Below are 12,166 nucleotides of genomic sequence, written 5' to 3'. Positions count from 1 at the left end.
GGGTTCAAATCCCCAGTCCATCAACTTACAAGCTTTGTGACCCTGGTTTGGTCTCTAAACCTCTCTATAAAATGTAATAGTAATAGTTTATCTCCCTTACAGTTCTTTTTTTTTTTTTAAGATTTTATTTTTAAATAATCTCTACACCCAACATGGGCCTCAAACTTATGACCCCAAGATCAAGAGTCATATGCTCTACCAACTGAGCCAGCCAGGCATCCCTTGTAATTCTTTTTTTTTTTTTAATTTTATTTATTTAGTTGATAGAGCACAAGCAGGGGGAGTGGCAGGCAGAGGGAGAAGGAGAAGCGGGCTCCCCGCTGAGCAAAGAGCCCAGTGTGGGGCTTGATCCCAGGACTCCAGGATCGTGACCTGAGCTGAAGGCAGATGCTTAACTGACTGAGCCACCCAGGCACCCCCCTTTTTGTTTTCTTAAGATTGTGTTTATTTATTTGAGAGAGAGAGAGCATCACACGCAACACATACACACACACACACACACACGCACATGCATGAGTGGGTGAGGGGCCGAGGAGAGGGAGAAGCAGACTCTCCAATGAGCAGTGTGCCCAACATGGGCCCAATCCCAGGGCCCTGAGATTATGACCCGAGCAGAAGGCAGACGCTTAACCAACTGAGCCACCCCGGTGCCCTGGCAGTGGTGGGGTTTTCGTCCTTACTGTGTGCTAGCCACTGAGATGAAGCCAGGGTTGTGTATTTTTTTTTTTTTTACGATTTTATTTATTTATTTGACAGAGATAGAGACAGCCAGAGAGAGAAGGAACACAAGCAGGGGGAGTGGGAGAGGAAGAAGCAGGCTCACAGTGGAGGAGCCTGATGTGGGGCTCGATCCCACAACGCCGGGATCACGCCCTGAGCTGAAGGCAGACACTTAACCGCTGTGCCACCCAGGCGCCCCAGGGTTGTGTATTTTTAACTAGCTTTCTTTGACGATTCTGATGCACAGCTGGTTTTGGGAATACCAACCCTATACCACCTAAGACATTCTGTGGAAAATTTGCATTTTGCTTTTAAGATAGCTATACCACATGGGGAGCCTGGGTGGCTCAGTCAGTTGGGTGTCAGCTCAGGTCATGATCCCAGGGTCCTGGGATGGAGCTCCACATCTGGCTCCCTGCTGAGCCAGGAGCCTGCTTCTGCCTCTGCCTGCTGCTCTTCTTGCTTGTGCTCTCTCTCTTTCTTTCAAATGAACAAAATCTTAAATAAAAAAAGATAGCTATAACACAGCCTTTTCGATTTAAAACAAAACACAAAACAAAACCCTTTTGTATTGCATACACACAGAAATGTGCACAGCTCACAGGTGTTCAATTTGACGACTTTTCCAAATTTAACACATCTATGTAGCTACCCAAAGATGAAGACATGGGATGTCCCAGTGTCACCTGTGGCCCCTTCCAGTCACCAGCCCCAGAGGTAACCACCATTCTAACCCCATCAGCACTCCCTAGTTTTGCCTGTTCTAGAACTTTCTACAAACAAAATTATAGTCTGTACTACTTTGCTTTCTTTTGCTCAACATCATGTTCCTGCTTCTGACTTGTTAAAACTACTCTTAGCAGGAGTTTTATTAAATGTGTGAAACGATGACTGAGAAGGTTAGGAAGGAGATGGAAGCCTGAGATCCCGTATCCAGGTACCATACTTGGATTTTCCAAGAGGTGGAATCTCCTGGAAGATAGGAGGGGAGGGGCCTGGTTACAGGCCGCCTTTTTTCTCGTGGGGGCGGAGTCTTAAGACTGGGGGCGTGGCCAGGGCCCGGCTTCCCGGCGGCAGTTAGCACCGGGGGCGGGGCGGGGCAGAGGCTTCCTGTCTGCGCCTGCGGAATCGCCGTTTGACCCCGGAAGTGCCGGCGCACTGGGAGCTGTCACCGTGGACCGCGACAGCGGCGGCGGCGGTGGCGGCGGCGGTGGCGGTGGCGGCGGCACAGCGCCGGTAGTGGAGCCGCCGAGGTGAGTGCGTGGCTGGGCCCTGCCGAATAGGGGGCATCGGGCCTGGGACGAGCCGCGGCCAAGCCTCAGGCGGCCGCGGGCCTCCCCGCCTCCGTGGCGGGGCCGAGACTGACGCTGCAGGAGGGGCCGTGAGTCGCCCCTGAGGGCAGGCCGCTAGAGCCGGGAGTCTCGGGTTCGAGGCTCAGCCCCAGAGTCACCTTGGACGAGTCACAATCCTCCTACCCTCACTCCGGATTTTAGTTTCTTTGGAGTTCATTCATTCGTTCAACAAATATATGTCCATCGCCTCCTATGTCAGGCACAGATCTAAGCACTGGGGATACAAACAGCAAGACAGATAAGGCACCCTCCCTCATGGAGCATACAGTCCAGTGGGAGGAGATAGACAGTCAACGACAAATAAAGGCACAAGATAATTAAAGATATGACAATAACTGCGAAGTGAATACTTTAGATTGGGCAGTCTGGGAAGGCCTTTGAGGAAAGTAATATGGAATTGAAACCAGAAGGGTGATGACAGTCAGAGAAACTGAGGCAGCAGTGGCCCTGGGAATGCTCCCAGGCCTTACTATAATTGGCGCTTGCCCCAAGCTCACCTTCTAAAGAAAGCCCTTTTCTAAGTTTTGGTTTCTGCTGCCCTGCTTGGCATGAAGGATGCAGCGGTGGGCACAGATGTCATCATGATCAATGTCCTTTTCCTTTTGGAACTTAGAGGCTCATCTTTGCCTAATTAATTTCTACCCATACTTTAGATGAAAACTCAGATCTTCCTTGACATGCTCCCTTCCTCAAGTCTGTTCTCTCTGTTAAATGCTGTCACAGCCCCATGGGCCCGATCTACATAGCATACATCATGGTATTTTATTAGTCTGTATGGCTGTTTGATTCACATCTGTCTTTCCCATAAAGACTGTAAGCTCTGTGAAGGGCAGGACCAAATCTGTTTTTTGCCCACCTTGGTATTCTCCAGGCTTCAGTGCCTGGCACATAGCAGGTGCTCAAAAACTTTTTGAACGGCTGAGTGAAATTATTAACATGGTCTTTGCTCCCCAGTGGTTTATAGGCAGTCTCTCTGTCACTGGGTTATTGTCTTTTCTTTCTGATTATATCTCTTCTCTACTTAAATGACTCCGCACTGCCTTTAGGTGAAAGGCCAAAATCTTTAGCATCACGTGGGAGGCTCTTCTTAAAATGTCTTCATCTTTCCCATCCAATCTCCTCTTCTCAACTTCCATCATCCCCTACCTGACCTTGTGTTTTCAGCCATACCAAATATCTCCCTCTTGCTTCAAAGCCACTGGTTCTGAGCCTGTGTTCACACTTGCTCTTTGCTTGGAATGCCCTTCCTCCCCATCTTTTTCTCCTGTCCTTCAACAACCAGGTTATGGGTCACCTTCTCAGAGACCTCCCTTTCTCTGTTGTGCTTGTTTTGGAAATTTCCTGTTACAGCTCTGATCACACCAAATCAGTCATTTTACATGCCCAGGACCTGGGATGTATTCAGTCAGCCTTTGCTGAGTAAAGGAGGAAGTCCAAAGTGTTCTGCCTATGGTTGGGACAAGTAAACTTTATTGAGTGCTTATTATGTGCCAACGACTGTGTTGAACACTTAGCATTAATTACTTCTCACATCTCAGTTTTACAGATGAGGAAATCAAGGCTTAGAGAGTTTAAGGAACTGTCTCCAGGTCTCAAGCAGGGGTAGGAAAAGGTGGAGCCGGGATATGAATCCAGGCTGCAGAACTATAAAGCTGTCTTTTAACCACCACACCAGCCTGAGTCTGAGCTGCCTTTACAGGCATTGGCTTGTGGGAGTGAATTTCTTCTGAAATCGGGTGCTGTCTCTGCCTGTCTAGGCCTGGCCTCTGGGGCCTAAAAGTTAAAGGATGAAGAGCCACCACCTACTATGGCTCTTTCCCCAACCTAGGTCCCTACATTGGACACTCCCACAACCATCTTTGGCAGGTGAACATGGAAAGAACTGGGCCTGTGAGTCATTTAGACTTCTGGACTGGCGAGCAGACCCCTGGTGTTTTCCAGCTGCCCTCCCAGCATCACTAGGGGTTTAGGAAAGAAATATTTTTAGTCTATTCAGCGCAAGAGATCCAGGTGCCAAGGCAGAAGGGCTGGGCTTCAGTTTCAACTTAGCCACTAATATATCTGCCTTGAGCAAATCAGAACCCCTCTTTGGACATCTGAGCATAATAATCCTTGTTGTCCATAACTAGGTTGTTGTGAGAGGCTAGTACGATAGTAACTCGATTAGAAACAACGTCCGTACAACATGTGTATATTATCTACATTTTGGAAAGCTGAAAGGTGAAAACTCACCCAAGCCCCTTTCATTACTTCGCACCTTATGATTTTTTTGAGGCCACCTCACGTGTGCAGGGACCACATGCCTGACCCACAGAGATCCTAGAGCTGGAACAGGCCTTGAGGACTAGACGGAGTGGTCTTGTCTCTTTTACATCCTTCTAGAATGGTTATCTTCACAGTCTTTAAAACAGCCCACAAACTAAGGTTCCTTGTGTACCAAGCTGCTTCCTACCTCCTTACTTTTACTCCTGGTGTTTCCTCTGCCTGGAGCACGCTCCAGCCTGACTAATCTCCACTCTCAAGATTCAGTTCAGGCCCTCCTGATCATTTCGCCTCCCCAGAAGTGCTTTCCTGACAGCAACACCCCCTGCAAGCTCAAGTACACTAGACTCTGTACAGCGAATGGTTAAGAGCCCGCCAGCTTCACCGGCTACTAACTGAGTCCTAGGGCAAGTTTCTTATCTTCTCTGAGTCTCTTATTTCCTTACTGATAAAATGGAGATAAAAATAGACCTACCCTTAGAGTTGTCGTGAGTATTGATATATGCAGAGCGAGTTAATGCTGAGGAATGCTCTAGGGAAAGCACCAGCACGTGATAAGCATGTTGCTGCTGCTGCCATTATTGTTGTAATGATTGGGCCATAAGCCCCTGTGGGGCAGAGGCCCTGCATTATCACTCTGTCTTAGTAACACGAGGGCCTGGCCTGATATCTGAGATAGGGGACACCCTGTAGCTCACGGCTGACCGTGCCCCTCAGCTCATCTAGGAGGTTCTCAGGAGATGAGGGACGGTTTCCTCACCCCAGCCGCAGTATGTCTTTGTGTTGTCGTTGAGACTGTGCTGGCCTTACATGGCATGTCTTCCAACGGGCCTCATTCACTTCCATTCCCAATATGCGGGTCCCTTCTATGGGGCAGGCCAAGTAGAATTATGGAAAGAACATTGGATGGGAAGACCAAGAAACATGGTGTCTACCACTCACTGACTCGGAGGCGGGTTTGGGCCTCTTCAGAAGAGAGCTCACACTGGCAGTTTTCTGTGAATTCTGTCGTCCTTTCTGGTCCTTCTGTTCATCCACATCCTGCCTTCCTGAAGCCTAGGGAGGTTGTAAAATCTTAAAACCCTCTACAAGTGAGGAAAGGCCCATTCCTCCAGCCCTGAAAAGACTGCCGATCTGCTTAGAATTGTAAGGAAAGTGTCCTTATATTCAGTCACTCATCAAACAGTTGGTGAGGCCGACCCCATACCAGGCCTGTGTTCGTCATGGAAATGATAACAAAAGGAGAGGCCAGGCACTGTCTTCACAGAGCTCACAGGCCAAGGAGGGCACAGAGCTGGAGCCATAATAAAGATAATCCAGGTGCTTTTAGCCAGGACTTCACAAAGAGGGTGGGAATGTAGCAGGAGTCACCTGGCAAGTGTTCTTCTCCTCAGTTGAGAGCTCTTGCTTTAGGCAGAAAAGTCACCTTAGTCTGGGGTAGTAGGAGAGGCACCAGGCCTTCGAGACTCAAGTCAGGAGCCTCCTGAGGCCAGAGGGTGAAGCTTCTCTCCTGGCTCTGGGATCCGTTCCAGGGCAGGCCCCTGCCACCAGGAGCCTATGTGTCTGCTCTCTTCTTCCCATCCATATTCCTTTCAGGAGGGTCACGCAGCACAATGCCAGCTCTGCCCTTGGACCAACGCCAGATCACCCACACGGACCTGAAGACAGGAAAACTGAGGACTTCACCAGCGCTGGTGAGCCGGTACCTTGAGGCCGTTCAGCCTGATACTATCATTCTTGCAATTTCAGAAGCAAAAAGCAAATTCCTCCTATATCTGTTCCAAGAATGACCCGAGGGCCACAGTCAGGAATTCAGCAGCTGGGATACTACTAGGTCCTCCCAGGCCCAGTGCAGAAGTTGCCTTTCTGAGCAGCAGCTTGAATTTGAGTAGTATTTTCCATGTTGCCACTCCACACCGTGCCCCCAAAGCATTTCATTTTGAATCAGAGTCCGATGGCAGTTGTGACTCAACCTGAGCTGGCCTAGAAAAGGATCCAGCCCAAAGCCAGGTTTGGGGATTTGACCCTGCGGGAAACGTTCAAGTTTCAGGTCGGCCTTTTTCAGAGCTATCTCCCCTGCTATCCACACTTCAGGGGGAACACCAGTTTCAGAGGTCAGGCTGTCTTTTATCACAGTGGGCTAAGACGCGCCACCTGCCCCATACCAGCTCCGCAGGGCTTGGGAGACTGAAAAATAAGGAGGCTGTGAGCGTGCCGATTACCAGCTGCAGAGTGAGATTAGGGCTGCAGAGAGGTGCCAGGCTGCTGAAGGAGACAGACGTGGGGACTGGAGTCCCCACACCCACTTACTGTTTCCCAAGAATATGAGCTTACTTGAGCAAGGTGGGAGGAAGTGTTTTCTAGGGGGGCTTGAGTAAAGTCGTGGGAAACAAGAGCTTGGTGTTGTATTTCCTGCTTTCTGGATGGCTTCTTATTACTTCCTAACTCCTCTCTGATAATAGGACGTAACATTTATAGAGCACTTGCTCTGGGCCAAACCTTTCTAAACACTTCACCTGGATTATCTCGTTTAAGCCCCGTGAGTAGGTATTTTGATTGCCCCCATTTTACAGATGAGGAAACTGAAAGTTCAAGGTCACAGACCTAGGAAATTAAGGGAGCCAGGATAGGAAGCCAGCTAGATTGACCCTGGATCACATACCCTTAATCTTTCTGCTATAAAGCCTGCCATTTCTTTTTTATAACCTTTTTATGCAAGAAGGGTATTTATCAGAAAATCTAGATCTGTTCTGCTCAACATGGTAGCCACCCCGTGCAGTAGTCATTCGCCACAAATAGGGATTACACACTTGAGATGTAGACAGTTTGAGCAACTGCATTCTTTACTTAATTTTAGTTGAATTTAAATTAAAATAGTCCATGCAGTGAGTGCCTACTGTTATTTGCCAGTACAGATACAGAACAGTACCATTAACACGGAAGGTTCTTTTGGGCTGGGGGAGACGGACTCCTTAAGTAGTTGACTCTGGTTTTCCACCTCGGTCCTTCCCTGTGTACTTAATACCTAGGTTGCTAGGCTGTGGGCTCCTTGAGAACAGGAACTGGTCCCTTCCCTTCATTCTGGTTTCACAGTGGCAGGTGCATTTCTTTCAGGAAACATTCAGTAAATGAGTCAAGGGCTCCAGCTAGGCCTTGTACCAGACCCTGGAGCTACAGAGAAAAAAAATATGGTTCCTGCCCTTGAGGGGTCTGTGGAAAAGCCGACCAGTAGTTTCTCTACAGTGTGATCAGGGTTGTGTTAGAAGCGGCTACATGAGTGCAGAGCCCAGGCCACTGATCCAGGCCGAAGGAGTGGGTGGGACAGGGAGGTCTTGGGGCTGGTGCGAGGGCATGGGCAGCTAGGGAAGGCTTCCTGAGCTGGGCTGGGTATCGAAGGGGGAATAGACACTGGCCATGCAGAGCAATGGGAGAAGGATGAACCTGGCAGGAGGACCCAAGTATACAGGCCCGGAGTCTTGAGAGCCCATCTCCTACGCCAACCACCAGTCACTTGGGGTGGAAGCAGTATCATTGAGTTAAGGAACACAACCTTTGTGTTAAGTCTCACATGTACTTAGCCACGTAACTAGAACATAGTAACACTCAGTGATGATGATGATAACAGTGACAGTAGCAGAAGGTTCGAATGGGGAATAGGGTGAGAAGAGGGACGAGCTGAAGGAGACAGCTGCCTGATGAAGGAGTGGTCTTTTTGAAAAGACTTGTAACCACTGTATATTTGTCTCTTTAGTCCCAACTTAGGACAAGGAGATCCCTAGCCAAGGGACAGCCACCACACTGCCTTTGCAGGATGATAGGTGGGATTAATGTTTATCGAGTAGCTACTGTGCACACGGCACACACTTGGTGCTATTGAAGATCCAAAAGAAATAAAATCTTGGGCCACAGTGGGTGAATGAGCTCTTGAGGAAGACAAAACTCATGTAAGTGGAACATGTGGAGAACAGTGTGAAATGGTTTCTTATCGAGATCAGCAGAACAGAAGTTTGATGGGCAGAGAATGTCCAGAAAGCTTCACAGAGCAAGTGGAACCTGAGCCAAGCTTGAAGGGTGGAAGATACAGCTGGGGCCTGCTAGTCTCTGTCCTCAACTCTCCCATGGCTCCTGTTACCTACAGAATAAAGTCCCCACTCTTGAGTTTGGCATTCAGGGTCCTTCAAAGAACTTGGTGGGATCTGGTCCTTCATTACCCACTTTCATGCTTTGTCCAGCCCACAAATGTATACGGAGAGTCTGCTCGATGCCAGACACTGTTCTAGGGACTGGGAATGCTGTAGAGAGCAAGGCCCACAGTGCTTGGAGACCTACAAGCTAGCGGGGGAGACAGAGAAGGCAGGCCCTTCCTTTTCATATAACTGTGTGGGCCATGATTGAAAGACAATAAACTACACATATTGAAAGTATACAGTTTGGTTGGTGTTGACATATGTTGTCATCATGATCAAGATAACGAACATTTCTGCCACTGCCAGAAAGTTCCCTTGTGCCCTTCTGTGATCCATCCTTTCTTCTCTCCCCATGTGCAGCAGCCGCTGAACTGAAAGTACTTCTAATGCAGTTCAGCAGTGCAGAGTGCAGGAATTGGAGGAGCCCGGGTGAACACCTAACCTGGTCAAGGAGGGATTTGGGGAGACTTCCTGGAGTAGGTGAGGTCAGAGCTGGTATCAGAAGGTGAAGTAGCGAGACCAGGATAGCATGTGGGTACTGTAAGTCATTCAGCAGGTCTGTAGTACAAGCTTTGGTTCAAATCCTGCCTCGGTTGCCTCCTTAGCCCTATGACCTTAGCCAAATTCCTGAACCTTACTGATGCTTCGTTTCCTCCTCTGTAAAATGGGGAGAATACTATCTCCATTTTAAATAGTTACAGATGAAAAAGAAATAAGCTATGGGACATACCTACTCAGCAGCGGGCACAGGGCAGGTCCTTAGTAAGTGGTGGCTTTTATTGTCACCATTCCAGTGTTCTCTCCCTCCACATCTATTTCCCACCACCCAGTGCAACCTGGGCCCTTTCTTTTCACAGCCCATTTTTATGCCTCCATTACGGAGGCACCATTTCCTTCATCAGAAAATCCTTCTCATTTTCCAAGGCCCAGCAGACGTTTTCTCCATGTGCCTCACCATACCTGGCACAATGGTGTGCCAGTAAATGTAGGAATGTAAGGACGGTAGAATCTCAGGATGCGTGTGCGTGTGTCTGTCTGTCTGTCTGTCGGCCGGTCAGAGGAGTAGGGAGCGATGAGTGGCCGTGCCTGAGAAGTGACCTAAGAGATGAGGTGTCAACAGAAAGACGAGGGGAGGAGCTCAGAAACCGAGGAGATGAATTTAGGGCCTACAGAGTCGTATTGATCTTGTTTCAGTCAGCAGGATTCCCTTTTTCAAAAAGTTTGTCCCTGGAAGCCCACTGTATAAATTCTGATTTCAATGGGAGGGGTCCTGAAGACCCACCTAATAGGGGCCCCCGAGGAATCCTTATGGGACCCAAAGACTTCACAGTTTGAAAACTTGTATCAGGCAATAGGGAGTCATAGGGGGTTCTTGAGGAAACCGACCAATCAGTCATGATTTTCCTGTCCCCCTGGACTGACAGACCTGGAAGTGGGTGGATTGTGGTTGATAACTGCTGAGACGTTGCCCAGCCTTCCTCCTATTACCACTTGCCCCGGAGAAAGCAGCCCTTACGTAGGCAGAGGAGAAAACTGAGCTCATCATCTCTTCTTTATGGTGAACAAAGTAAGGTTTGTTCATGGCAAGGTAAGGGTTGGGAGAGAGAACTTGTGATTCCAAGCAGAGACCTGCAATTACTTGATCAGCATCTTTTCTTTAAAAGAAAAAAGTTACCGAGGTTTTTTTTTTTTTTCTTCTGATTCTAAGAAGGATATAGCATGATATATACAGTATGGTACTATTTATGTAAGAAAGATGAAAACAGATTAAAATACCTTCTATGGATATATTTTCATGTAAAAGCCTAGAAAAGGTCTGCAAGGACACTCATCTGATGGTGAGTGGTCACTCCTGGGAGGATGTGGGGAGTGGGAGTGTGGTCCCAAGGACACTCACCTTCTCTGCAGGGTTGTAAGTTTTGAAAGAAAAGATGTGCATGTCTCCCTTGTACAATTATGAAATAACTTAAAAAGTAATACATGCATATGTTTTTTAAATTGGAAAATATATTTGAATCCTGATTCCCCCCCACCCAAGACCACCATTATTAGCTTTGGTATGTTGACCCCCCCGCCCCCAGCCGTTTTTTTTTTTTTTTAACCTGTGTTAAAAATATATACTTCTTTAAAAATCCCCAAACTGGTTATATTAAATAGGTTTATATCCTGCTTTCTCTTCCCTTGACCTTTCCCCATGTCATTAAATATCCTCCAAAACAGGTTTTTAATGCCTGCCTAGCATTCCCTGGATGCAACCAAGCCCCCTTTGTTAGAGACACTTGGTTCTTTATGCTTAAAAACTCCTTGGAGGGTCACCGGTTGGAACAGCCAAGTGTTGTCATTGCTGTGGGTTGGCAAATGGGCCCTCGCTGACTAACCTCTGCCACGTTAACACGTGGTTTTTGGATCCGTAGCACCCCGAGCAGAAGGCAGACCGGTATTTTGTGTTATACAAACCGCCCCCTAAAGACAACATTCCCGCCCTAGTGGAGGAGTACCTGGAACGCGCCACCTTCGTAGCCAATGACCTCGACTGGCTCCTGGCCTTGCCTCACGATAAATTCTGGTGCCAGGTAACATTCTATCAAAATTAACACTAAGACAAAGCACATGACATGCCCTTGGTTGGTTGCTGTTGTTGTTTTTCTCCCCCTAGGAGGTGCTTTTTTCCCTACTTCTTACACTGGATCCTTAACAGCAAATTGTGGTTTGGATTGCTCTGTCTTGTATCACAATCTTAATGATGTTTACACAGCGCCTTCCAACGTGTCATTTTTAGAAACTTGTGTTTAGCCCTCTGCTCATTCATACCTCCTTAGTCCCTTGGGGTTGGAGTGTTTGCCTTAGGCCAGGGCTGGTAGGCCGTGAGCCCCTGCGCAGTCCACCCACAAGCCCTCGGGCCTCAGTGACAAATCCTCGCTCTGATCTGTTGTCTGGCATAGGTTATCTTCGATGAAACCCTGCAGAAGTGCCTGGACTCCTATCTGCGCTATGTCCCCCGAAAGTTCGATGAGTGGGTGGCCCCGGCCCCTGAGGTTGTTGACATGCAGAAGCGCCTCCATCGAAGTGTTTTCCTCACTTTCCTCCGCATGTCCACTCACAAGGAATCCAAAGTAAGCCCCTGATCCCGCGACAGGATGCCACCCGACACCCAGCACCTCTGTGCCAGACTCTCCCGCCCTGGGAAGGAAGGCTCTGGAAGTATCGTGTTTCCTCTTTGTCTCTGCTCTGCCTTCATTCCCACCTTTGGGGAAGAAATCTGTGGCCACCCCCCTTATCTGTGAATTCACTGGGTCTGCGTTACATCCAGTAATTTCATCAGTGGGAGCTGAGGGCCCTTTGCCAGTTGACGGGTGACTGTGCCTTTTTTCATGCGTCAGAGGGTGAAAACATTGATTCTGATTTGTTAAAGGAACTTTTATGTGCTTTTTAAATAACTTTATTTTTCTCCCCCCGGTTTTAAAAATAACACCGTCTCTAAACAACTCAAACATTACAGAAATATTTTGTAGATAGTGAAAGTCACCACAAAATCCCTTTTCCCAAAAATAACCACCATTATGGTGCATGTTCCTTCAGGGAACTTTTTTCCTTTTAATCTATTTGTGTGTGTTTGAGTGCATATTTATTTTTACAATAGGATCT

At 48.1% G+C, this 12,166-nt stretch overlaps 1 protein-coding gene across 11 annotated transcripts in view; it reads left to right on the top strand.

The window, feature by feature from the left end:
• Nucleotides 1-1,836: 1,836 nt before the first annotated feature.
• The window catches only part of ASCC2 (activating signal cointegrator 1 complex subunit 2), a 39,363-nt gene continuing 29,033 nt past the window's right edge, over nt 1,837-12,166 (top strand). For 3 of the 11 annotated variants that reach the window (XM_026484784.4, XM_026484783.4, XM_026484780.4), the window contains exons 1-4: nt 1,854-1,973; nt 5,931-6,028; nt 10,936-11,094; nt 11,464-11,634. In XM_026484784.4, the coding sequence (XP_026340569.2) occupies nt 5,948-6,028; nt 10,936-11,094; nt 11,464-11,634 (411 nt within the window). In that variant the 5' untranslated portion in view covers nt 1,854-1,973; nt 5,931-5,947. Of the gene's footprint in view, nt 1,974-5,930; nt 6,029-10,935; nt 11,095-11,463; nt 11,635-12,166 lie in introns of all 11 variants that reach the window. The other 8 variants (XM_048221457.2, XM_048221456.2, XM_048221454.2 and 5 more) reach the window with 6 other exon arrangements.

The sequence above is a fragment of the Ursus arctos genome, unplaced genomic scaffold (assembly GCF_023065955.2).
Source record: "Ursus arctos isolate Adak ecotype North America unplaced genomic scaffold, UrsArc2.0 scaffold_34, whole genome shotgun sequence".
Lineage (NCBI taxonomy): Eukaryota > Metazoa > Chordata > Mammalia > Carnivora > Ursidae > Ursus > Ursus arctos.
This window is presented reverse-complemented; position numbering and strand designations above follow the sequence as displayed.